The following is a 26,777-nucleotide window of genomic DNA, read 5'->3' as shown; positions in this document are numbered from 1 at the left end:
CCTTTTTGGCTTCAGTATCCACTTATGGTCCGATTCCTGGTACTCTGGCTCAAACTTAGTATCTAGTTCTTCTGGTACCAGGGCCAAGACTAGGTCTTTGGCCCTTGCAGCAGCTAATTTAGCTTCTGCATCGGCTGTTCTGTTACCCCTTTCTGGAACGGTGTTACCTTTCAGGTGTCCCTTGCAATGCATTATGGCCACTTGGGTAGGGAACTGAACAGCCTCCAGTAACTGTAGGATTTCTTCTGCATATTTTATGGATTTTCCCTGGGCAGTCAGCAGTCCCCGCTCCTTCCAGATTGCCCCATGGGCATGCACGATGGAGAAGGCGTACTTAGAATCCGTCCATATGTTAATCCTCTTCCCTCTCGCTAATTCAAGGGCTCGGGTAAGAGCTATTAGTTCGGCCTTCTGTGCCGAAGTTCCTGCAGGTAAAGGACCCGATTCAATTACCTGCTCTGTCATAGTTACTGCGTAGCCAGCCATCCTTACTCCCTGCTTTACGAAGCTACTGCCATCCGAGAACCAGTCATCTGCCCCTTCGAGTGGTTCTTCTTGGAGATCCGGATGACTGGAGTACACTGCCTCGATGGTTCCTAGGCAGTCATGCTCGATCGGCTCTGCTGACACCCTTCCTTCTAGGAATGATGCTGGGTTGACAACGTTAGTCACTTGAATGGTTATGTCATCTGACTCAGCTAAGATTGCCTGGTACTTCAGGAACCGAGAAGGTGACAGCCAATGGCCACCTTTCTGCTCCAGCACTGCGGATACAGTGTGGGAGACTAATACAGTCATTTTCTGGCCCATAGTGAGTTTTCTGGCCTCTTCTATGTTTATGATCACTGCAGCCACTGCCCTCAAGCATGTGGGCCAACCTTTACTTACTTCATCTAGTTGCTTAGAGAAGTAAGCCACAGCTCTTTTGTATGGCCCCAGTTGTTGAGCAAGGACTCCTAAGGCCATTCCCTGGCGTTCATGTGAGAACAGCCAAAATGGTTTCGTTACATCGGGAAGGCCTAATGCCGGAGCTTTCATCAGCTCTTGTTTCAGTCTTTTGAAAGCTGTTTCTGCCTCAGGAGTCCAGACTAGAATATTTTTAGACTCTTTCAATAAATCATACAGAGGTTTGGCATGTATCTCGTACTGGTATATCCACAGGCGACACCAACCTGTCATTCCTAAGAAGGCTCGCAGGTCTCTCACCGTTTCAGGTCTGGGCATCTGGCAGATGGCTTCTTTCCTCGTAGTTCCTAGGGATCGCTGTCCTCCAGAGATCTCATATCCTAGGTAGACCACCTTTTCTTGCACCAGCTGTACTTTCTGTTGGGAGACTCGATAACCATTTAGACCCAGGAAATTTAACAACGAGATAGTCCACTCAATACATTGTTCTTCTGTTTCAGTTGCTATCAGTAAATCATCCACATATTGCAGGAGTGTGCCCTCTCCTGGTGGCCGTTTCCACTGTTCCAATTCTCTGGCCAATTGCCTACCAAATATTGTAGGACTATTCTTGTAACCTTGGGGTAACACCCTCCAGGTTAGTTGTGTTTTCCTTCCCTTACCAACAAACTCTCATTCGAAGGCAAAAATCTTTTGGCTTTCTGAGGCTAAGGTAAGGCAGAAGAATGCATCTTTCAGATCTAACACTGTAAACCAAATTAGATTATCTTTTAGTTTTGTCAAGAGTGTGTAAGGATTGGCTACCACTGGGTGCAAAGTCTTAGTAATCTCATTTACTGCTCTCAAATCTTGTACCAGTCTGTAGGTCCCATTTGGCTTTTTGACTGGTAATATTTGGTATTGAAATCTGATTCACATTCTATTAATAGTCCCAATTCTAAAAACCTCTCTATTAATGGCTCAATTCCCTTCCTGTCTTCTAATCTCAGGGGGTATTGTTTTCTGTTCACTGGTTTAGCCCCAGGTATTAATTCGATAACGATGGGGGCGGCAAGTTTTGACTTTCCAGGTATATCAGTTGCCCACACTGCCGCATATGTTCCGTTTATGATTCGGTCGATGCTATGGTTACCAGGTTCTGGTCTAGCACAACTGATAGTTAGACTCAGGGCTGCTATCAATTGTTCTTCATTTACCTGGAGTTCAAATTTATCTTTATCAAATTTTATTAGTGCCCCTAAATTCTCCAACAAGTCTCTTCCTAGTAGAGGCTTTGGAGAATTAGGTAAATATAAGAATTGATGAATCCCCATCTGTTTCCCAATCTTATACTTAAGGGGTTTCAAAAAGAAAGCCTTTTCTGGTTGGCCCGTCGCCCCCACCACATGCACAAATTCACCTGTTTTTGGTATTAATTCTTGATTTAAGACTGAATAGGTAGCTCCAGTGTCGATTAGGAAATCCAGTTCCATTTTACCTTCCCCTAGCTCTATTTTAACCAGTGGGTCTGCTAGGGAACGACTCACCGGTCCCCCTCAGTTATTATCATTATGTGTAACAGGGACTACGGAGGCCCCCTTCAGTTCCTTATTACGCTTGGGACAATCTCGTTGCCAGTGCCCCGTTTGCCGACAATAGAAACACTGATTAGAGCCTATCCTGCTTTGCTGGAAGTTTCCTCTCCCTCTCATGGAATAATCACGCCCTCTACCTCTAGCATTTGCTTCTGGGAACCCCGGAGTTGATTGTACTGCAGCAATAACCCTAGCGAGTTTCTTACTTTCTGTCTTTTCCCTATTATTGTACACTTTCCAGGCTACATTCATTAGAACTTCCAGGTCTTTATTAGCAGGATGCTCGAGCTTTTGTAACTTTTTCCTGATATCCGCACAACACTGCCCCATCAGCAACCCAAGCAGTTGTTGCTTACCTAGATCCGACGCCGGATGGGGCTTGATGTCACTGCGAGTCACATCTACTGCGGTTGCCAGGTCCAGCCCGAGGCTTCCACTGGTTGCTGGTTGGAGGGAGGTGGGTGGCTGGAGTTGTTGTTGAAGGGAAGTGGAAATTGGCTGGTTGTCGAAGGGAGGTAGAGATGGCTGGTTGCTGAAAGGAAGTGCGGGTGGATGATTGCTGGAGGTAGGTGGGGGTAGCTGATTGCTGGAAGGGAGTGGAAGTGGCTGGTTGCTGGAGGGGAGTGGAAGTGGCTGGTTGCTGTTATTCGAAGGGGTCCACACTAGAGCCGCAGTTGGGGTCTTTGTGCCGTGGATCCTCGCGCTCCTCGATCCGTTTCCCTGGTATCTGCAGACTTCGGTAGCATGAGTGTTCGTATTACAGTGTTGACACCAGACTGTGGCTTTGCGACAATGCCTTCGAAGATGTCCAGTGTGTCCACAGCGAAAACATTTGTCGGTTGATCGTTGCGGCTGTCTGGTGTCGGCAGGATGTAACGGGGCTAAGGCTGCTAAGGCTTGGTGCTGGATTGTGAGAGCTTGCTGGTGGGCTTGCTGTTGGGCTAAAAAGGCTTGTTGTTGGGCTGCAAGAGCTTGCTGCTGGGCTTGCACCATACCTTTCCCTACATCTTGTATTGCCTCAATTAACATTGCCTGAGTCCCTACTGGCACTCTAGATAACTGTTCCAGCATCTCCTCAATTGATGCTTCTGATGGCATGGAGGAAATTATATTTTTCGTGGGGGTATTGCTATTGTTTAGGATACACTGACGGAGCAATATGGTTTTCATTTGATCTGGTACACAAGCCTGGTTGATGGCATCAGTGAGTTTATCTACAAACTGTGAGAATGGCTCATCTCTGCCTTGCTTAATTGACATATGAGATGGGACAACTGGTGTAGTTCTAACTTTACTCATAGCTTCTCTCGCAAATCTCATGAACTCTCTTATTATATGTGGGCCTAATCTTGCTTGTGCCTCAAAATTAGCATATTGTCCACAACCCATAAATTGATTTATTGTTATCCCATACAGGGGGTCATTTTGTTCTCTAGAAATGTTTACGAATCTGTGACATAATGTTTGCCAGTGGGCTCGCCATAACAGTAAAGGTGATTGAGTCATGATCATTCTCATAATTCCTTTTATGTCCTCTGGGAGCAACAGTCCTGAGCCCCAGATATAACTTATCATTTGCTTGACTGGTTCACCATGCAACTCGCATTCATTTATGGTAGCTCTTAATTGTGTTAGCAATTTCTAATTTAAAGAGTGATACTCCAACTCCACATTTTCCTGATTAGCTTTTATATATATGATTGGGAAAACTTGTGGCAGGGTATCTAAAACAGGATAAATCATAATCTTTATTATTAAGGGCTTGCTCATGCATTTGTGATCAATTAATCGTTAAGGTGCGGTAGTGCCGTGCAGCAGGCTTTTATTTCTGAAAAGCGGCTGCTTGCGGCGCGGGGTGGGGGGGAGGGAGGGAGGGCTGGTCGGAGGAGGGAGAGGGGAGGGGAGGGGAGGGGAGGGGAGGGGAGGGGAGGGGAGGGGAGGGGAGGGGAGGGGAGGGGGGGGGGAGGGGGGGGGGAGGGGGGGGGGAGGGAGGAGTGCTGCGGGCCGGGAACGTCCCGTCGGATGACGTACGGCGTAGGGGTGGGGCCGAAGGCGGGGAGGTCGGGACCAGCCCTGGAGCCACCCTCGCCGGATGACGCAGGACATAGGGTTTCCGGACTCTGATTCAGTCCGCTTCCGGCTCTGCAAGTGGTCATTTCCGTCCCGTCCGTACATCCCGAGCCACATGGCTCAAGATGGCCGGCACAGGCCACATCATAGTGTTATAAACGTTTGACTCGTTTTAACAATAACAAAACTTTTATTGTAAATGAGAGAGATATATATGCAAAGCAGCGCGCTGGGCGACCGAGGCAGCACACCTCCGCCAACGGTTCACGCCTTGGATAAGGTAAACCAGTCCTTTTATACTTTCGGTAACCCCCTCCCTCTTAGTCCTTTATTAGTTCCTGATTGGAGGCTGTTTCGCGCTCTCTCTCTTTGTATTGGTCCCTGGTCCGCAGGTTCTGTCCCGTTGCTAAGGGAAGAGCTTCTTTGTTCTATCTCTGCAGACTTGCCTCGTGGTCTTCGACATGCCCCAACATGTTTTCCCACAAACAACCCGAATACAAACCCCGATCCTATGATTACAAACCACACCCAATTAAACATTCTAGGGAAGGATCCCTTCAACAAAACAATAAAGTAAATATTTCGACTAGTATTTATTACAATTCCCCCCTTTTAATTTTTATTGTTTTGTTGTCAGGACCTCAAAGGAAGAAAACTGCATCAGACCCCAGTGGAGCCAGCATAGCATACCGGACAAGGTGGTTGTGGTTCATAGATACAAGCTGAGGGCCAAACGCTGCACATTCCCAAAGAGCAAAATAATAGTGTCCAGGATAGGCACCAACCAGGCAACCAAGGTCATAACCCCAAAAATACTGGAAACCTCCTCATGTCTCCACTTGTAGTACCTCTCTGCCTTCCCATCGGCCGATTCTTTGGAAAGAACGCCGGGGTTGTTGTTATCTTCTCGGCAGCAGATGGTATTCTTCGGGAGACAGGAGGCCTCGTGCAGTGCCGCGGGGGAAGACCTGGAATGTCACTAGTTAGGTTCCATCCCAGACACAACTAGGTGCAACTAGGGAGCATGCGACAAACGATCAGATCCCTCAGAGTGCATGCAAAAGAACCACAACCAGGAGAGTTACAGAATATTTATATGGCGGTGTTACAAGTTAGCTTTAATTTTAATCCTTCCCCGGAGCTGCCGTCCACGAATTGGCAGTGATAGAACCTTTTACTGGTGTGAGTCCACCCTCGTTCAGCAGTTCGAATTGCAGTATCTGTGGTAAAAAGAACAAGAAAAGGGCCCTCCCGGGCAGGGGTTAAGGAGCTGTCTTTAAACAATCATGTGAGAGGGTTGACTCAAGTTCCCCATACAGGAATTGAGCAGGATTCTGCAAGCTGGTAACTTCCAATCGCAATTTAGGGGAGTTCCTGCTGCAAAATATTTCTCAAGTTACGTGGAGTATATACTATTAATTCTCCTCCCAGAGTAACTTTTGCAGCTTCCTCCACTAACAAGGCTGTAGCTACTACAGCCTGTAAACAATTGGGCCACCCGCGGCTCACAGGATCAAGTAGCTTAGAAAAATAGCCCACAGGTTTCCGAGAATCTGCCCACATCTGTGTAAGTACTCCATATGCTGTTCCATCATGTATATTGACAAACAAATAAAAAGATTTCCTAATATCAGGTAAACTGAGGACTGGGGCATTAATCAAATCCTCTTTTAATGTTATGTAAATACTTATCATCATCAGAAGTCCACTTCAGCAACCCATTCTTCTTTTCATCTGCTGAAGTTAGGACCAGTAATTTGATATTCAACTGTTGTCCTTTTATTTCTAAACCAATTCCCAACATAATCATCAAATCCCTCCCCAACAGGTTATATTCAGCTTCAGGCACCAGTAAGAAAGTACCTGTGGAAATCTGGTTGTTTAATCTAATTTCCACATTTTAACACATTTTTGATTAAGGGTACCGCAAAGGGTTCTCCCTTAGCCCCTACAACTTGTAATGGGTCTTGAGAGATAGTGCATCCCTGTGGAAGGGTCTGGACAGTAGATCTTTCAGCCCCTGAATCTGTAAGAAATTCAAATTCTTGTTGCTGAGGACCAATCTGTAATTTTATGAAGGGCTCTTTGCTCGTAGATGTCCCCAGCAAATAGAGCCCCTGACACCCTTAATCTTCTTCATATATCATCTCATCCTGCATCCTTTTACGACAGGAGTATTGTTTGTGTCCCTTTTGTTTGCAATAGTAACATATTAGCTCTTTAGGCACAACAGGGGGCATATTTCTCCTATTCGGTCTCGGCCTGTATTCTGTTTCTCTCGGTCTTCCTCTCAGGCCAAGGGGGGTGGGACCGAGCTCTTTTACTGCTGTAGCCAAGAGTTGCACTTGTTGCTTTTGCTGCTCCTCATCCCTTCTTACATAAACCTTTTGAGCTTCTCTCAGAAGCTCATCCAGACCCTTATCGTGCCAATCCTCAATTTCTCCCAACTTTTTCCTAATATCACTCCAGGATTTTGCCACAAAGTGAGTTTTTAGTAAAGCCTGCCCTAAGGGTGTATCAGGGTCCAGACCTGAATATAACTGCAGATTCTTCCTCAGTCTCTCTAACCATTCGGTAGGGGTTTCATCTTTCTTCTGGCATTCTGTAAAGGCTTTATTAATATTCTGCCCCCGAGGAACAGATTCCCTAATCCCTTGCATGATAATCTCTCGAAGGTCCATCATGTGCCCCCGATGTTCTGGATTTTGATTATCCCAGTTAGGTCTCTGCATGGGCCATTTTACATCTGCAGCAGGACCTTGTTGGTGTCTCTGATCCCAGTGTCGTAGACCAGCCCTCCTAATCATTTCCCTCTCTTCCATAGTAAACAAGATTCTAAGGATAGCTTGCATTTCATCCCAGGTATATATGTTAGCTCCCAGGAATTGATCAAATCTCTCAGCCACCCCCAGGGGGTCCTCTAGCAATGCTCCCATTTCCTTTTTAAAGTCTCTCACATCCATGGTACTAAGTGGTACCGAAACAAATCCAGTCCCAGGCTGAGGTCCCCCCATTGCAATTTCACGCAAAGGATATAAACCTCCTCTTTCTTTCATTCTGCTTCTTGTGAGTACCCCCCTCTCATGTTGTTCATGTTCCTTCGGCTCACTCTCAGAGGAGTCAGTCTCCTTAGCAGCCGGAGGGGGAGGATTATCACATGAAGGAGGTGACTCAATGATTCTCTCAGGTTCCCTATGTTTTCTCCTGAGTACCCTCCTCTCATACTGTTCAGGTTCCTTTGGCTCACTCTCGGAGGAGTCAGTCTCCGTAGCAGCCGGAGGGGAAGGGTTATGGTAAGGAGGAGGTGACACAAGGATTTCCTCCTCAGGTTCCCTATGCCGTCTCCTGCTCCCATCTCTGACCACAAACATCCTCGCTGGGTCACTTCCCATCCATACTGAAGCATATTCACTCTCTTCTTCATTAAAAGGTCTCTTAGCATTAACCCACAAATTTAAACTCCGGCACACCCAATTCTCAAATGTCCCATATATTGGCCAGTATACTCCTCGCTCAATTTCCTGGTTTCCCCAAACTTTTATACAATAGTATACCATGTTTTCCTTGTGTCTAGGAGAAACTTCCCAATGTCTCAATATGATTCCCAATGGGCTATCAGGGGGAATATCAGGGAGACATTCATACCCCCTCTGAATACCGGGAGGATCCTCCAACATGAGTTTATTCCACCCTTGGCCCATCTTCCAGGTGCTTTCTTTCACACAGCCCGAACGCTTCCCTCCGTTCGTGGCCCAGCCCCTCGCGGGACGTGGGAACCGCACTACAAGAAGGTCCGCACTCGCTCCGCCCTTCAGGACGTCTCACTCACTCAAATCTCAATCAGGAGCACCGTGGGCACCGGCTCCCCTACACCCGGGGGAACCAGCTCTTCCCGGATAGAAGTTAAAACCCCGCAACCGGAGGGTAACCCCCCGTTGGCCAGAAGAGGAACCCGACAACCGGAATGTGACCCCTCCCCCTTTTGGCCGGAGGAGGAACCCAGCAACCGGAAGGTGACCACCCCCCCGTTTGGCCGCAAGGAAAAAAAAAAAACAAACCTCGTGGTTGGAGAAAAACAAAACAAAACAAACAACTAACAAGCAGACACCGAAAAACAAACAACTAACAAGCAGACACCGAAAAACAAACAACTAACAAGCAGACACCGAAAAACAAACAACTAACAAGCAGACACCGAAAAACAAGCGTCCCTGACCGCGTGGAAAGACCAGGATCAAAGAAGCTTCATCCCCAGCCGCGAAAATCCCGCGGCCAGAGGCATACCCTCCCTGATCTCGTGGACGAGATCAGAGGAAACCCTCCCTAGCCGAGAAAACCTCGCAGCCAGAGGCACACCCTCCCTGATCTCGTGGATGAGATCAGAGGAAACCCTCCCTAGCCGCGTTAATCCCGCGGCCAGAGGAAAACCATCCCCAGCCACGAAAACCTCGCGGCCAGAGGCACACCCTCCCTGATCTCGTGGACGAAATCAGAGGAAACCCTCCCTAGCCGCGTTAATCCCGCGGCCAGAGGAAAACCATCCCCAGCCACGAAAACCTCGCGGCCAGAGGCACACCCTCCCTGATCTCGTGCACAAGATCAGAGGAAACCCTCCCTAGCCGCGTTAATCCCGCGGCCAGAGGAAAACCATCCCCAGCCACGAAAACCTCGCAGCCAGAGGTACACCCTCCCTGATCTCGTGGACGAAATCAGAGGAAACCCTCCCTAGCCGCGTTAATCCCGCGGCCAGAGGAAAACCATCCCCAGCCACGAGAACCTCGCAGCCAGAGGTACACTACACCATCCCCGGGGGAAATCGCTTAATACTCACTTGTCTCCTGTTAATCTGTTATCCGGATCTTCGTGCACAAACAAAACAGAACAAAACAAAAAGTACGGGGGAATTCTAAATTATTCCTTTACTTATATATCTCTCTCTCCTCGGTAAGATCCCTGCCGTCTATGGCACGGAGCTAGACTCCAGGTCCATCCGCAAAAGTGCGGATGGGGCGCCTACCCAGTAGAAAAGCTCCACAGCATAGAGTTCCAGGATCCGAGTCACGGCACCAACTTGTTATAAACGTTTGACTCGTTTTAACAATAACAAAACTTTTATTGTAAATGAGAGAGATATATATGCAAAGCAGCGCGCTGGGCGACCGAGGCAGCACACCTCCGCCAACGGTTCACGCCTTGGATAAGGTAAACCAGTCCTTTTATACTTTCGGTAACCCCCTCCCTCTTAGTCCTTTATTAGTTCCTGATTGGAGGCTGTTTCGCGCTCTCTCTCTTTGTATTGGTCCCTGGTCCGCAGGTTCTGTCCCGTTGCTAAGGGAAGAGCTTCTTTGTTCTATCTCTGCAGACTTGCCTCGTGGTCTTCGACATGCCCCAACATGTTTTCCCACAAACAACCCGAATACAAACCCCGATCCTATGATTACAAACCACACCCAATTAAACATTCTAGGGAAGGATCCCTTCAACAAAACAATAAAGTAAAAATTTCGACTAGTATTTATTACAATAGGGAGGGGGGGGGAGGGGGCAGCGGGTTGCGTCGGAACTTCACTGGAAATTTTGAGCAAGCTGTACAACTATTTCGTCTCCCGTTGGGGGACAGGGGTCGTAATCAACTCCTAATTGATGCAAATCTGGTATCGGCTGCCCTTTTAAGTTTGCCGAAGCTACAGCTGCGATTTTCTTCTCTGTCTGATAACGGTGCAAGCAAGTAATCATTGTATGCCACGGTTTCATTAACTTACGAGCTGTCTTATCCTCTTCTATTACCTTATGCCACAAAATATCTCCTAAGCTTTTCCATTCTTTCTCATCAAATAAGTTAGCAGTGTTGCCCGTAGTCAAGACACAAACCAACAGAGTGTCAGTTTATGCGGTGCTTTATTCAGGGCCCGGGAAACCTGTGGACTAGCGTCCCAAGTTAGGATTCCGACGACCCTTAATTTGGTTCAGCTTTTATACCTTTTTACATCGTAGGCTACGTGCAGAGTTACATTCTTTCTAGTCACAAACAACTACATAAATCATGCAGATAACAATATATATACATCTCGAAGTTACAGATTTACGGTTTACTGCTTTCCATATGGCCTACCACCTGGGTACAATATTTCATCTTATCTTTAGGAACAGGATGTCAGTTACTGAGCAGTTCCCCTATTTGATCATTGTTCCACAGGGTCAGCACTTTCTTAACTAGTTATTTATTTCCAGAGTGAACTAACAGAGTTTTTACCTACCTAGGCACAATCTGACCCTTAACCATTTTATTTTACTTTAAACTGCAACAAGTCCCCCCTTTTGAGCATCCTTCGATCTTCTTTCGCAAGGATGCTCAACCTCTCAAGCTGCCTGTTTCTTGTTAGGCGGGTGGGGGTGAGTTATCTTGTGGGAGGATCACCTCTCTTTGGGTTATGGCCTTCATCACCCTCCGAGTGTGTCGGCCTTCCTTTGCAATCATTCCTAAAAGACACTTGTATACTACTAAAGCAACCATAATGATTATAATTATCATGATTCCATATTGTACAATTGATGATATCCAACCGGAGACCTGGATCCCCAGGGAGCTGAATATTGCTCCAACCCAATTATGTTCTGCCTCTTTTTGAACATCGTGGGCCCTGCCCTCAATTTGTCCCAATTGACTAATATCTTTTTCTACCTTCTGAGTGACATTTGGGCTGTGTACACAACAATGCTCACCCTTATCGTGCAGATACCCACAGACACCATGCTCTTTTAGTAATATCATGTCCAATGCCATTCTATTTTGTATGGTCATCCTAGTTGTGGCCTGTAGCTGTAAATTCAGGTCCTTAAATCCTTCCATGCCTCTATTGTCTTAGGGACAAACCGGCATGTCCAGGAAACATTCCTCAATGACTCTGGCATTTCAGTCACAGGTATTATTCCCCATGGTATGGATTCACCAGCTGCCTGGGGTAATGGTAAACAAGCTGTGATTTCTGTTACATTTTGCATGAGACCGAAATCTCTGATTAGTCCTACTACCAAATTTTCTTGGCCTCTGCCCTGGGTCAATTCTCCGACGTCAGTAACCTGTCGCGTCACCCTCCTGTCTCTCCACATAAGATGTATTTATTGTAAGAAACTGCACATCCCCATAATCAAAACTGTCCCGTTTATTGCGCAGCAACTTTCGTTTATATAGTGCTTCCGTGACCACACCCCTGCCACCCGCATAACTTTTTATTGGACACCTGGTGTGTTTACCTGTAGCACAGCGAATCCCTGGTGCAGGTAGCACCGGAGTATGGGCCGATCTAATTGGCCTCCCAAACATGGGGTTGGGCATAGTAAAGGGGTCGCACCTCCTATCTCTTCGAGAATATTCAGGAATATTCTCCAACATTCTCCAAACCTCTCTAGCATTCCACAACAGGCAACTCTTCTACAAAACGAGATGCATGACACGTCAAAATTTTCTCCTGAATAACAGTCAATGCCTTTTGGTGTATTGGTTGTAACTCTCTTCTATCAGTTACATTAGACGTGGTACCTAAAAGATCAATCAAAGGCTGTAAATCATCATTAGTAATCCTGCAAAGTGACCTCACCCATTGGATATCACCCACGAGTTTCTGTACATCACTTAGCGTAGTAATTTCTGTTTTAAGGGCAACCTTCTGCGGTCGCACTGCACTCCCCGTGATTGTCCACCCCAGATATTTCCAAGGCTCATGCTTTTGTACCTTTTCTGGAGCAATTTTTAAAACACGTTGTTCTACAGTCTTCGTCACCTGAGCTAAAACATTTTTGTAATTGAGTGTCCTTCCTGCAATCAAAATGTCATCCATATAATGATAGATAATTGTGTGAGTCTGACCTCACTGATTTGCAGCTGTCTCAAAAGAGCAATTTTAAAATGAATAGCCCTGGCTTGGGTGGAGGAGCTGGCTGGCCAGAGCTGAGCAGGGGTGACCCCTCAGGATGTGATAAGAGCTATTGGGTGGAGGCTATTCCTCTTCTGAGCACCAGCCTTCAATGCTGGGACATCCCTCCAGGCATGCTAATGGGGCTGGAGCAGAGCAAGGATGGCATCAGGAAGAAGTCCCTTTCCTGAGGGCCAACCTTCAATGCTGGGACGCCCCTGGAGGCATGATGTACCTGGTTAAGTGGCTGGAAGAGAGGAGGAATGGCTTCTGGACAAAGATAAGAATTGATGACTGGGTAGGGGACTACACCCTTCTGCTCCCCTCCAGGCAGCCTGCCTGCTAACGACACTGGCTGACTGACATCTGCCCCTTGGGAGCAAAAGGACTCAGGGGTATATATGGCTGTCCATGCTCTGACTGTGCCGTCTTCTGACCCACCACCATTACTGCACCGGACCCTGTCCAGGATCAGCACGCCATCCTGAAAAACCTCGCTGGACAGCTGGACCTCTGGTGGTGACTCTTTCTCTCTCTCTCATATTTCCCACCTTCTTACCCTTTATTTCTCTTCTCTTCACTCTTTCTTTCTTACCATTTTTTACCACTTTTTCTCTCTCTTTCTTAGATCTTCTTTTCCTCTGTACCTCTTTCCTACATTTTTGCCTGTGTCAATTGTCAAATAAAATCTGCTTGCACTCAACCATTTTCTATAGTTGGACTTTGCTTCGCGTATCCAAAACAAAAATAAATTTTAATGTTACCTCGAACTGTAACAATAATCAACTCAGGAAACTGTGATCATAAAGGCTGCAGGGTCCAACTAACGTAAATTTGACACATTGTTGGGGAGTTCTTCATTCCCTGTGGTAATACAACCCAATGATATCTTTGTGCTGGCTCAGCCTTATTAACAGAAGGAACTGAAAAGGCAAATCGCTCAGCATCTTCTGGATGCAAAGGAATTGTAAAGAAACAATCTTTTAAATCTATTACCAATAGATCCCAATTTTCTGGTATCATTACTGGAGACGGTAGTCCTGGCTGTAACGCTCCCATAGTCTCCATGATTGCATTGATGGCATGCAAATCATGCAATAAACGCCACTTTCCAGATTTTTTAGGAATTGTAAATAAAGGCGTATTCCATGGCGATGTAGACGGTACAATATGCCCAGCCATGAGTTGTTCTTGTACCAATTCCTTTACATGCTGCAGCCGGTCATTAGTTAGTGGCCACTGATCTATCCAGACAGGGTCGTCGGTAGACCACTTGATTTTTAGGATCAGCTGCCCCTCAGTGACCACTACTAAAAAGGCTGTGTTACAAGTCTAGCATTCAATTGACTGAGGACATCTCTCCCTATTAACATAATAGGTACATGCATGACATAGGGTTTAACTGACGCTTGTGACCCATCAGTAAATTGTAAGGCAACTGGATCTTTACTAACTCTAGTCGTTTGCGTTCCTCCTACACCCATAATCCCTACTGGAGATGGTATGGTGGGCCATGTTAAGGGCCAATGCTGCTGAGAAATTATTGTAACATCTGCTCCTGTATCAATCATCATTTTCAATTTAATAGTCTCATTCCATTTAGATCTAATAAGTACCTCTACCTCAGGTTTTCCTTTCATAATATCCATAGCAAAATAAACTTGTGGTGCTCCAGTGGAGCCAAAGCCTCCACTTCCTTTGTCCCTTTCACCTTTACACAGTACCTGTGACAAAAATGGTACTAATTGTGCAATTCTACTGCCTTTTGGAATGGATACCAGTGGAGTAATAGTATAAACCATGATTTTTACTAATCCAGTAGAGTCAGCATCGATCACACCAGGGACTACAAAGATACCCTGTCTAGATGTAGATGACCGTCCTAAAAGTAAAGCACACAAATTATGCCCCAAGGGTCCCTGAATATTCTATTCCACTAAATGTATGTCAGTGTTTAACAATGTTACATCTACTGCGGTTACCACGTCAACGCCGGCACTCCTGTGGGTGGCGGAGCTGACGGTGTCCAGGGCCCCTGGGGTCCCTGAGCTCCCTGACCAGCAGACCATGCTCCCTGAATTTGTGTCTTGGTGCGCGGGTAGTTCGCGCTCGGCAGCCGGTTTCCCGATTGCCAGCACTCAGATGCATTGTGATTATTATTGCAATTCGAACACCATTTCCGTTTGGGTCCTGCAACTCTGCATTGCGCTTTGGAATGACCCGCTTTACCACAATTAAAACATTTTTTATCTTTCGGTGACTTGCATTTTGGTGCTGTTGGCACCATACCTTTTAATGCAGCAGCCATATAGGCGGCTTTTTCCGATTGCCGAGTGCGCTCCACGAGCTCAATCATATCTGCAACCTCAGCTGTTCAGGGCAACGGTCCTAAAAATTTGTCTTGTTTTGTCATTCGCATTATAAAAAGCTAAAACCTTAAACATACGCTGTTTGGAATCCTCATCCAAATCAGGATGATCTTGGATTGCCCTGAACAGCTTATCAACAAAATCAGGAAAAGACTCATGTAAACCCTGTTTAACATGAGAAAAGGCATGCTATCGACCTGGTTCTTGAATCTACCGTCAGTGCCTGCAAAGCAAGTCTTTGGGTTAATTGCAACACCTGTGGCGAAAATCGGGTTTGCAAAGTACCATCAGCAAAAGGACCTTGACCCATTAGCGTTTGCACCTGAATACCATACAAAGGGTCGTTCTGTTGCCGTGGCCGAGATGCATCATGACTGCATAATCTCTGCCATTCCCTAGAAAACAATAATAATTGAGAAGGGGAAAGCAAAATCTCAGTTAATTGAGCTATATCTCGCGGTATCAACAAATCAGCTGTAAAAATGTATTTCAACATCTGTTGTGTTATGGGAGACCTAATGCCATTTTTATTGCTGCTCTAGCTTTTTCTAATATTTTCCAATCAAAAGGGTCCCATTTCCATGTCCCATCTGCTTGCACCGACACAGGGAACGCCGACAAATTAGGTACAAACCGCCCCTCTATTATTGCATCACGTATGACTCCTCTCCATCTTTGTCCAGATTCTGATTCTCCTGGAGGCTCAGGAACCGGATTCCGCAAATTAGGTGGAATAATTGCTTCCACACACGGAGGAGTCTGTGGAGAATTAAGCAGTACCAGGGCCGAAGATTCTGAACCCGAACGCTCTTCTGCTGGTTTAACTGTAAGATTCCCCAGTTTTTGAATAAGGCTGTTTAACTAAGCTAAGCATCCTGCCTCCTTATCTCCATCTCTAATTTTATCCCATAGGGCAGTACCTATGGCTTCCCAAGTAGGTAACTCAAAAACGGTACCCATCGAGGGGATCAAGTCTTTATCCCGTGCCCATTTCAGTAATTCTCGTAAGGTCCTGCCTTCATATGATAAACCTCTCTTAGAATACATTGGAGGAGCTTAACTACTGCCTCTTCTTCTTTAGAGAGTGTAGACCCCATCTCCTCCCCAGCCGCTCACCTTTTTCTTGGCAAGATTCTTCAATTCCGAGGTACCTCTTTCGTTCCGTAGCCGGGCACCAGCTACATAGACCGCTGGGACAGCAGTCTCCTTTCGACTGGTTTCTCCACTCCTGCCGCACCGTTGCTTCGGTCGGCTTTCTCGCTACCCTCTCATTCCAGCTGTCTTCATCGCTCCTGGAAGAAACAGCGAGAGGGTCCCTGTTCGGGCGCCAAATGTAGAAAATCCATGGAGGCTTAAGGACAACACGTAGTCACCAATATGGTTAAAGTGAAGTCGTCTAGTAACAATTCACACTCACTTTATATAGAACCCTTGTTTATATAATGATATCTTGCAGGTGGCTGTATCTTGGCCACAAATCCTGTTCTCACAGAACTTCTGCTGGCTACATCATTATCCTGTTATTCTTCTTTTCTGCTGCCAGCTCCCTTATCTTTTTCCCATAGCTCATCTTTCAGTAACCTTGCAACTGGGCCTCAAGGCCCTTAGCTTACTCTAGCTAAAGCTAAATGGTCAGGATTACTCACGTCTGTTTTCTTCCAGACAGTTTCCCAACACTGGGTACACCGGGAGTCTCTGCTCCACCAAGACGCACACACGGCAAATTCTGTTCCTCCCTTTTATGCATTTTTCTACCAAAGTCTCCTCCCTCTTTTTTCCCGCCATGTGATGTACTAATACATATTCATAGAAAAGGTTGGTCTTTGCAAATGAATTCCAGGAACAGGCGTATCATCTTCAGCGCATGCCCTCTTCACCTCTTAAGGTCTTCTCCTCGGCTCGCCCCCAGAATGACCCTAAACTTTACACATACGCTTTACAGGTTTCTCTTACACAGCACAACGCGGCCAGCAGCAGAACTGGTTCAAACCGGTAATGTTCATCAGGTGGCCTTTGCAAAAAAAGAAACTATATACATCTTAGGCTTGTGGTTATACGAGGGTATGTAAGAGATTGACATGAATCAGATGAACATATTTTGTTGAGAGTTTCTGGAAGAAAATGGACATGTGAGCAATCCTGACTACTTAGCATTAGCCAGAGTGAGCTAAGGGCCTTGAGGCCCAGATGCAAGGTTATTAAAAGATCAACTATGGGCAAAAGATAAGGGAATTGGCAGCAGAAAAGAAGAATAACAGGCTGGGAAAGCATCGCATAGACAGCACATAAACAGTTGTATTTAACCAGTTAGATAGTGCCCTGTGGCATATGAAGAATGTGTTGTACTGTTATAAATTACGGTCCTAAAAATTGACCAGGACATGCCAATTAAAAACCAATTAGAATTTATTAGCAAGCAACAACAAGCAAAAACAGCACTGGGTACTCGGGAGTCTTTGCTCTGACAAGACAGCACCACTTCCTTAAAGTTTCTTAGGTATTTATAGTGCTTTATGGCCGTGTGAGCCCAATGTTGCTGGGAAAGCTCGAAATCTGTCCACAATACTGATTCTTCTTGAGCAGACACAGCTGACAATACTAATTCTTCTTATGCAGACACATCCTGTGTTTTGGTTAGCCCCTTTCTACACTAATTCTTCTTATGCAGACACATCCTGTGTTTTGGTTAACCCCTTTCTACAAAGGTCATCTATAAGAACGTTTAAACATGATTACACAGCATTTTGTCACAATACACTTTTTCTCTCTAAAGTACATTCTGCAGTTAACATCCTTATCTTCTTTCACTACTTCTATCTTGCCTTTATAAGTAAATACACTAAAAATTTTCTACTTAGGTTAAATGAGCAAACATTATATGTAAGTTATTACAATTTGTCACAGTCACACAATGTTTTTGGCACATAACTTTGCGGTTAATACTTCTATTTTATAAACAAAGTTACATAGGTTAAATGAACAAATATAACTTTATATGTAAATTATTACAGTACCAATCATCAATATGCTTATATTATGTTATGTTATCAGCCTGTGTATAAAAGGGCTACAGCTACTCTCAATAAATGGCAATACTTTGATTATATTAATCTGCGTGTTATCCACTGTTTTCCCGCAATATTTCACATTACTGTGATGGCAGTGCCACCAATCACTCCTATCACAGAGGTTAGGAGTGCCCAGACAGTTTTTAGATGGGATCCTGTTAACTACCAGACAGCCAGGGGGCGAGCACAAGGCTCTACACCTCGCGTAGGATGTCTCCTTTAGACTTACAGGTACCCCATTCCCAAAGCATACCTGGTCCACTTAAAATGGTCCTCATCTGTCCCTGCAGTGATCTGAATGAGTAGAGGAGTCCTCCCGAGAACTCTTGGGGGGGGGGGCCCAGAGGAGTCCTGTCCTCAGCAGGTCCCACAGCTGGACAGAGATTGTCCCATCTGAGTCGCCAAATTGACATGCGGAAACAAACTTTACAACCCATGAAAGCTTATAAAATAGGTATGTTTATTACAGCACCGGGTGCAAGGGGGAACACTCCTATCTTGCAAACCCTTGCTAAATGCAGGCAGCTATTACACAAAGTTATACATATGTATTAAAAAAGGCATGCATATGCATACAAGAAGTGGAGGTTATTTAAATCAGCTATTAACATAAGTTTCCACCCATCTCATGTGCACTGTCCTTTGGTGGTCGTGGGCAGGGGTCTTTTGGAGGAAGGCTCCAAGCCTTCCTTGGGGTGTCCTTTTTACCTTTACTGAGTTGGCAGGGCTCCAGACCAAAAGTTTGGTTTCTACTGGTTTTGCTTGAGGGGTAGACAATGTAGATCTTGTTAACACTTATCTAAACATTGTTAGCTCCTGTTATCTGTGACAAAGATATATGAGTGGAGTAATAAGGTCTCTACATCTGGCCTTCTTCATTTTAGCCCGTTAGCCTCTGAATCACTATTCCCCCCAGGGCACTGGGGTTCCCCCCTCGCCCAACGGCCCTGGGCTCTGCTCGCTGTGGCCCAGCCAAGGCGAGGAGGATGGCAGCTGCCGGGCGAAGCTGTACCAGTACTTTTTGTGTTTGTTTTTAATTTAATAAACGCCCATTTGGAAACCGAGCCCGTCCTCTGCGTCTCTCTGCTCTCGGGGGCAGCGGAACCAGAGGCAGCGGCCGCCGCGGCAGGACGGGATGCCCCAGGCGCCTCACTCAGAAGAGGCGCCCGGAGCGTTCCGGGAAATCTTCCGGGGCGGTGGGAGGAAGGGGTTGGTAGCCGCCCAATGCTGGGGCGGGTGGGGCGCCGGGTCGGGACTTCAGTGATCTGCAGGTGGGGCTGGGGGAAGCCTTGGAGTGCTTCGCCGGATGGGCTGGTGTTGAGGCTCTGAAGAAGCCCTGGGGAGATGGGTGGAGGGTGGTATGGAAGAGGCTCATGGGGTCTCGGCTGGGGGGAGCTGGGTAGGGATAGGGATATTGGGGTGTGCAGAGGAAGCCTGAGGGCAAATGTGTATAGGATACTGATGGGGGCTGGGTGGGAGTTTAGTTGGGGGACTGGGGGCAACCTGTTATGAGGAGTGGTGAGGTGAAATGGGGAAGAGATATGAGTTGGGGGATGTGGGGCTGGGGAGATTATGAGTGTAGGAGAAATGGATGTGAGGGACTGGAGGTCTGGGGGGTGGGTTGTGGTGTGGGGCATGGGGGTTAGTGAGGAGGCTGTGAGGAGCTGGGCATGGGAGATAGTGAGAAGAGATGGAGGGAGAGAGAGTGCCCAGGAGGAGCAGGTCCTTGGAGAGAGCCACAAGGCAGCCGCAGTTGGGGAGGAACAGGCAGGCAAGAGGGGCCTGGAACCAAGGTGGGGAGTGGGGAGGGTTGGGAGGAAGGAGTCTGACCAGGTTAGAGGGGACTGAGTGGGACAGAAGAGACCCCCACCCCACACCTTTCTTTCTCTTACTGTGTCAGGCTTTTATTCCTCTCCTAATGCAGGGATGCGAGGGAAGGAAAGATGTGGAGAAAGCTCCAACACTGTGGTGAGCCCCCCCCCCCAACTGCAAGGAACACCCTGACATTCATACTGATCCTGGGGCTCAGGTCTCATCCCTGTAGGCAGCCCATGTCCCCTCATGGTATGTGTTTGTTCAGGGTGTCAGTGATGCTTCCTGCCTTGGTGTATTTGGACAGGAACTTTCAAACATGAGCAGCAATCCCAGATGGCAGAACATGGCCTGGAGGAGGAAGGTTGTCACATGCAAGGGGCTGGGTAGAGCTGCCTAGTGAGGTGCACAGGTATGTCTGTACTGATGCAGGGATTGCACTGGGCTCCGAGGTGCCAGCAGCCAGTCTTTGTCATGTTCTTTTTCCTTCCTCCAGCACTCCCAACAGCTGAAGCATTCAGCATGGCTGGCCCCAGCACTGCACTGCTTGAACTCCAGCCTGTCCAATAATATTGGGGTGCTCTTTGTGCCAGAGCAGGAGGCTTGGGTGGTGGAGAGGATGGGCAAGTTCCACCAAATCCTTGAGCCTGTAAGACACTGCTTTTCTTCCCTTCTGGATTCAACAGGTTCCTAAAGCTGTAATGTGGCACATTCTTTGCTCAAAGATTTGGGGGATTCTTCCAGATTGTGATCCTTTTTTGCTGCTTGTAGACTAATTTCCTTTGTTGTAGGATGTTAAAAGCACTGAGAAGCTTCAATTTCCTCTGTGTGAGAAGCATGTTTACTTTGTCTGCAGCATATATAGCATACTTGAGCTTTATTTGCACAGCCCTCTCTAGCCTGTCTGAGGTCTTTTGGGGTGGTGTTAAACCCCAGATTATAGGGCTCAGCCATCTAATCCCACCCTTTTTCAAGGGTTTGAACTTCTTCATCCTGCTGGATCAGATTTATTATGTGCAGAGTCAAAGAAATTGTCATTAATGTCCCAGAGCAGTCATCTGTCACCCTAGGTAAGGAACAGCTTCTGTATCCTGAGCGTTTCCTTCCATTGCATCTAGAGTGAGCAAGGGACAGCATGGGGAAGAATGGAAATGTCCTGGACTTCATACTCAGCCCTGTCCCTGGGTACCTGGGTTTGATTGTCCTTGTGGCGTTGTGAGTGGGAGAACCCCAGGAAGTCCTGTCTACTCTCTGGCTGCCCCCTCTTTTGCTGGGTTGAATGCATCTGGGCAGGAATCCATTTTTCAGATTTCAGATGTTTTCCTATATTGAATCAGGAAAATTCTCCCCTGTGTTTCTGTAAAAAATATTTCAGATCAGGTTAATGGACAGCTCTGTTACAATTTTAGTTTTAATTTTTTTCCCCCCTTAAATATTTTATTTTTTTTAACTAACTACATTATGAAATGTTTTGATCTAGAGACCTGAAACTTCATGTGTATTAAAACATCAAAATGAGGCCTTTTGTAGGCAATGTCAGGGTCCTTTTTAGAAAGCCCTTTGCATAAGGAGGTCAGTTTCATCTGATCCCTCTTTCATGCCATGCTGTTGACACCAGTAAGGAAAAGGACAACCCTGCCCAGCTCTGCTAGTTCTTTCAGGAGAGAGGGGATTTCCATGGCTTTATCTTGCTGCTTCACTTAACAAAGTGTGTGGTTCTCTCCTGGCAGATAACATCACCCTGCAGATTGACAGTGTGCTCTGTCTGGTCTGTTATGGACCTCTACAAGGTACTGTCCCTGCTGTGCTGACACTTGGCATAAGTCAAAATGGCACCCAGCATGGTTTGCATATGCTGAGTTGCCCAGCTGGCTGCCTTGGCAGCCCCTCAGGCACTGCTCGCCTTGCTCTGCTGGCTTGCTTCTCTGCAATGTGTTCTACAGCCTCTGTGCAGCTTGCTGTGCTCTTCGAGGTGGGTGGGCTGAGCACCCTGTTCCCTTCCAAGGGAATGGGAGGAGGAGGGGAAGGCAGATCTCAGTTCTGGACCCTGCTTTTCTTTGGCAGGGGTGTCTGTGTCAGGTTTCTTGTCTCAGTGCTTAGCGTCCATCCTGCTTCTTTTGGGGTCCTTCTCAATACTGCTGTTGACTGTTTTTTTGCTTCTCTTCAGGCCAGCTATGGGGTGGAAGATCCTGAGTATGCAGCGACCCAGATGGCTCAGACCACCATGAGATCTGAACTTGGCAAACTCCCCCTTGACATTCTTCCAGGTGAGCTGGATCACAGAATTACCAGCATCTAGCAGTATTTCTTAAAACTCTGGGGGAGTTTGCACAGCTAGGCTGATACACTTAAGAGCAAAATGCCCTTTGCTTAGAGGGCTTCTGTTTCAGTTGACCTACTAGTGAATCCTTGACGATGAGTCTTGTTTTGGTTATTTTTTTTTTCTCCTGCTCTGGGTTAGTTGGAAAGAGTGATGTGTGGTGCATGCCCAGACCTGGCTGGTCTGGCTGTGTTTCTCTTGAGTTGGTGAATCTTGTTCAGCCCCAGTGATGAATGCCCTGTCAGACCTGGTTCAAGGGGGCTGTAACCCTCTTGCTGCAATTCTTAAGTAGAAGCAGTTGGACTGTTAGCATTCCTGGATGATGTTTGTATCCAGATGTATGCCAGATGTTTGTATTTCAATTTCAGTTTTGAGCACTGCCTGTCCTAGAAGGAAACCCCTTCAAGAGATGTGGGAAGAATTTGGCCCTGCTTTGCACCTGTGGAGTTGGGGTTTTCTGGTTGACCTTGGTTCGCAAAGGGAGGTTTCCCTTCCGACCCCTGTCTCGTGCTAAGCACCTCTTCTTTGTTCTCTGCTGTTTCTTTTGTGCCTCCCAGGAGCAGGAGTCCCTTAATGTTAACATTGTGGATGACATTAACCAGGTCTCGGAATGCTGGGACATCTGGTGCTTGTGCTATGAGATCGAGGACATTCATGTGCCCCCATGTGTGAAGGAATCCATTCAGATTCAGGTTTGGTTCTCTGGGAAGGTGGTTTGGAATGAGAGAGAAATCTTACTTTCCACAAAGCACAGTTGTTCTCTGTCCAGAGCTGTCAGCACTGGGCCCTCCTGTGGTGAGAGAAGACCATTAACACTTCAGCTGCAAATGTACAGCTATTGAATAAAAAAATTCCATCCTTATTTCAGCAGTGGTGGCTCCTGCCTGGTACATGCAAGCCCTTCCAGCTCCCTTTAAAATCCCTACTGGGCTCTGTAGAAGAAAAATCCCAGAGCTGAAGGTTTCCCCTTGAAAAAAGCAGAGTGACAGATCTCTGGGCTGGAAGGGGAGGAGGGTCAAGTGGCTGGTTAGGAGTGGACTGTGCTGGTGAGGGCTGTGTAACATTAAAAGCAAAACCAGCCCTCACTATAGTTCATTTAGTATTTTATAGTTGTGTTCTTATCCTCTGCTAAGCCATGCTTGCCCAAGCAGGACATAGGAGGCTGCTGGTAGCACCTTGGACCCCAGCCACAGTCAGTTGTTGCATGTTGCAATTAATTCACATTAAATATGGAAATAAATCTGTGCAATCCTTTTGTTTTGAAAATTCTCTTTTATCATGTGAAATCTTATCACTACAAGTAATACACAAGAAAAACAAGTAGTCACATGAGCAGCAGAATTAATGGATCCTGTTTACTGAGGATTTTTGTTCTATATTGTCGTGTTTCTTTTCCACAATAGCCCGTTCGTCATCCTCCCATCCATCCATCACCCCACTGCCAAATCCCTACAATCCCCATTCTTTGCAAGCTCAGACAACATTGGACACCATAAATCTGTCAGGGTTTAACACTGGACCAGTAATTAAATGAATGACAGATGCTCTCTATTTACCCTTCTCCCCTCCCCTATAGGGAAAGGAGAGTGAATAAGGGAGAGAGACTTAGGGGTTGGAAACTCAACTACACAGCTTTAATGCAACAGTAGTGATTAAAGGAAAAAGATAAAATATGTACAAATATATACAAATATATACAAAAGTGATAGCATGTTCCTCCTCCCTTCCCCCAATAGCGGTCAGTTTACCACTGAGTCTACAGGGATCCTGGGACTTTAATGGCAGTTGGGATCTGGAGGAAGGAATACAGGGCTTCAGGAGGGCATGGATCGGGATCAAAGGCAGATGAATGGATGGAATCCTCACAGGATGTTGGCCATAGACAAAGAGAGCTTGACCCCCACGATCCCTCAAATTTATTCCAAGTATTCCCCTCAGTTTAGGAAGGATATCAAGGTCCTGGAGCAGGTCCAAAGGAGGGCAACTAGGCTGGTGAAGGGACTCAAGCACAGATCCTATGAGGAGAGGCTGAGGGAGCTGGGGCTGTTCAGCCTGGAGAAGAGGAGGCTCAGAGGAGACCTCATCACTCTCTACAACTACCTGAAAGGAGGTTGGAGCCAGGTGGGGGTTGGTCTCTTTTCCCAGGCAACTCTCAGCAAGACAAGAGGGCACGGTCTTAAGTTGTGCCGGGGGAGGTTTAGGTTGGATATTAGAAAGAATTTCTTTACCAAGAGGGTGATCAGGCACTGGAATGGGCTGCCCCGGGAAGTAGTGGATTCTCCATCCCTGGAGATATTTAAAAAGAGACTGGATGTGGCACTCAGTGCCATGGTCTAGTAACCGCAGCGGTAGTGGATCAAGGGTTGGACTTGATGATCTCTGAGGTCCCTTCCAACCCAGCCAATTCTATGATTCTATGACACATATGGGATGGAATACTGATTGGTCAGTTTTGGTCACCTGTCTTGTCCACTCCTCCCTAAAGGAGGGTTGCAGGTGTGACCCCTTTACTCCCTTTCGCTTTCTGGAGCATAAGATGTTTTTCAGAACCAGGCAATGGCCTTGGTTCTGCATGCCATTCTCTAGCCATAACTCTAAACATCAAGCATTATCAGTCCTAGAAGCAGACACTGACTGAGAAACATGACATTAATTTCAGCAAATGCAGCTACTTAGATGAGACTTAAATGAAAGTAGAATTACAAGAAAGAAAATTTCAAAGCCAAACAGAAGAGGTCGTGTGTAGTAGTTCTTTGCTTCTGCCTGACATGCAAGGCAGGCCTACTTTCTATATTTAAATATATATATTCTATCTTACAATAAGTATATTTTACATTTGCAGTCCAGGTCTGATTTGCACCATTTTTCAAAAGAAACTATAATAACTCATGATGTGATAAACCTAGTAGAATTTAAGTATTGATTAGGTAAATTCTAACTGACACAGAGGAAACTTTTATTGAACAGCTCTTGTTTTGTTTATTTGTCCATTAATCACACACCTGAAAAACATAGAAGAACTTCTGTTACTGGACAACTGATTTCTCAATTGATTTCTCTGGATATCTCTTGAAAGAGTCCTCCATGTACATAAGCCAGTGCAGATTGCACTCAACACTCCCTATACCTCTAATGTTAAAAGGAGTCCACATCCACATCTTCCTATGCAAGGAAACATTGTCTGCTCTTTGTAAATAATAAAAAAGAGAAGTTGGGAAGTAGGGGGCAGAGGAGAAGCAGGAATGCAACTCTGCTTTCAGCACTCCTTTGAATACAAACAAATATTTATGCTTTATTATGCAACTAAAGCAATGTCAAATTTTAGTTAGTTCTCCATTTACAGTGTCTGAAGCAGGAATCCCCAAGGCCAAGAGTAATATACCCAATTCTTCTGTTGCTGTAGCTTTCATCCATACATTTTCCATAATCCCTCTCAAGTGTTCACTGTTCCTTTTTCAATAAAAGTGAGCAAAATACAGGAAATTCTTTAAGCAATTTTCCCTTATTGTTCAGTGTCAAGGTTTAACGCTGGCCCGGCGATTAAACCGGGTGACAGATGCTCTCTATTAATTTCTCTCTCCTCCTTGATAAGAAAGGAGAGAGAATAAGGGAGAGAGACTTATGGGTTGGAGGCTAAACCAATCAACTTTAATGAAACAATAATGGTAAATAGGAAAAAAGAAAAGAAAAATGCTATATATATATATATACACAAATGTACAGGAGAATGAATATCAGAGTCCTTCCCCCTTTTCCCCCAACAATCCTCACGCAAGCCAGGTGAAGGCAAGCAGGCAGGGCAGGCAGGGCAGGCAGGGCAGGCAGGGCAGGCAGGGCAGGCAGGGCAGGCAGGGCAGGCAGGGCAGGCAGGGCGGCAACCAGGCAGGGCGGCAACCAGGCAGGGCAGCAAGCAGGGCCACAAGCAGCCAGCCAGGGAGGCAGCCAGGAGCTTCTGCTGGTCTTTTATAGTGCCACAGGTGAGACCAATTAGCTGTTAAGGGGGGTGGTACCCAGCACTTCTGCTGGTGATCCCAGGTGAGGCCGATCAGCTGGTAAGGGTGTGGCTCGGTCCTCGAGATCCCCCAACTCCATACCGAGGATGACACACATGGGATGGAATACTCCATTTGAGAAACTTGCTGTCAACCCCAGCAAGTTCAACCATCGACAAGAAACTCAGAAAAATCACCTTTATCCTGGCCCAAACCAGGACATTCAGACCCTTTTTAATCAAACTGCATACAAACAGGAACATTAGGATGTGTGTCTAAAAAATAAGGCTATTTTGTCAGACTATTATAATGAACTAACATATTACAAGTGTACAGCCTGACTAAATAGTATATGAGAACTCCCTCCTGTAAAGCTCGAAGAATTTGACTGGAGTGCCAGTTTTCCTTAGAAAAACCTAAATTTAGGGAAAGAAAGATCCTTTTTCACCTTTCACTGGTCTTTCAACTGTATACGTCAGAGTATACAGAGTAGCATTTCTCTTGGAATGTTTTGGTAGTTTCATTTGAAGAAATGAGTTGCCTTCCAAAAAATGACAGTACAAACAATATTTTTCTAGTACATGTGCTTGTAATCAGCCTGTTTCATACTGTGAATTTCTCCCAATCCTATACTTGCAAATCCCACTTCACATCATCACCTTGTTTGAAAAAAAAAATAGGAATATAATAGGGAGTCACCAAAGATTTTCTTGCTTAGCCTAAGGAACAGTCAATTACCATGTTAGTGTTATA

General features: G+C 46.2%; 1 protein-coding gene across 1 annotated transcript; it reads left to right on the top strand.

The window, feature by feature from the left end:
• The first annotated feature begins 16,696 nt into the window (after positions 1–16,696).
• LOC139789180 (stomatin-like protein 3) lies at positions 16,697–23,078 on the top strand. Its single transcript, XM_071729694.1, is given in 10 exon segments — positions 16,697–16,824; positions 18,817–18,877; positions 19,000–19,113; positions 20,209–20,361; positions 20,688–20,734; positions 20,736–20,782; positions 21,443–21,480; positions 21,482–21,502; positions 21,880–21,970; positions 22,579–23,078. Coding segments are annotated over 10 exon segments (996 nt in total). The 3' UTR covers positions 22,875–23,078.
• Positions 23,079–26,777: the final 3,699 nt, after the last annotated feature.

Source organism: Heliangelus exortis, chromosome W (genome assembly GCF_036169615.1).
Source record: "Heliangelus exortis chromosome W, bHelExo1.hap1, whole genome shotgun sequence".
In the NCBI taxonomy this organism is placed as follows: Eukaryota; Metazoa; Chordata; class Aves; order Apodiformes; family Trochilidae; genus Heliangelus; species Heliangelus exortis.
The sequence above is the reverse complement of the archived record's forward strand: the minus strand, read 5'-3'. Positions and strand labels throughout refer to the sequence as shown.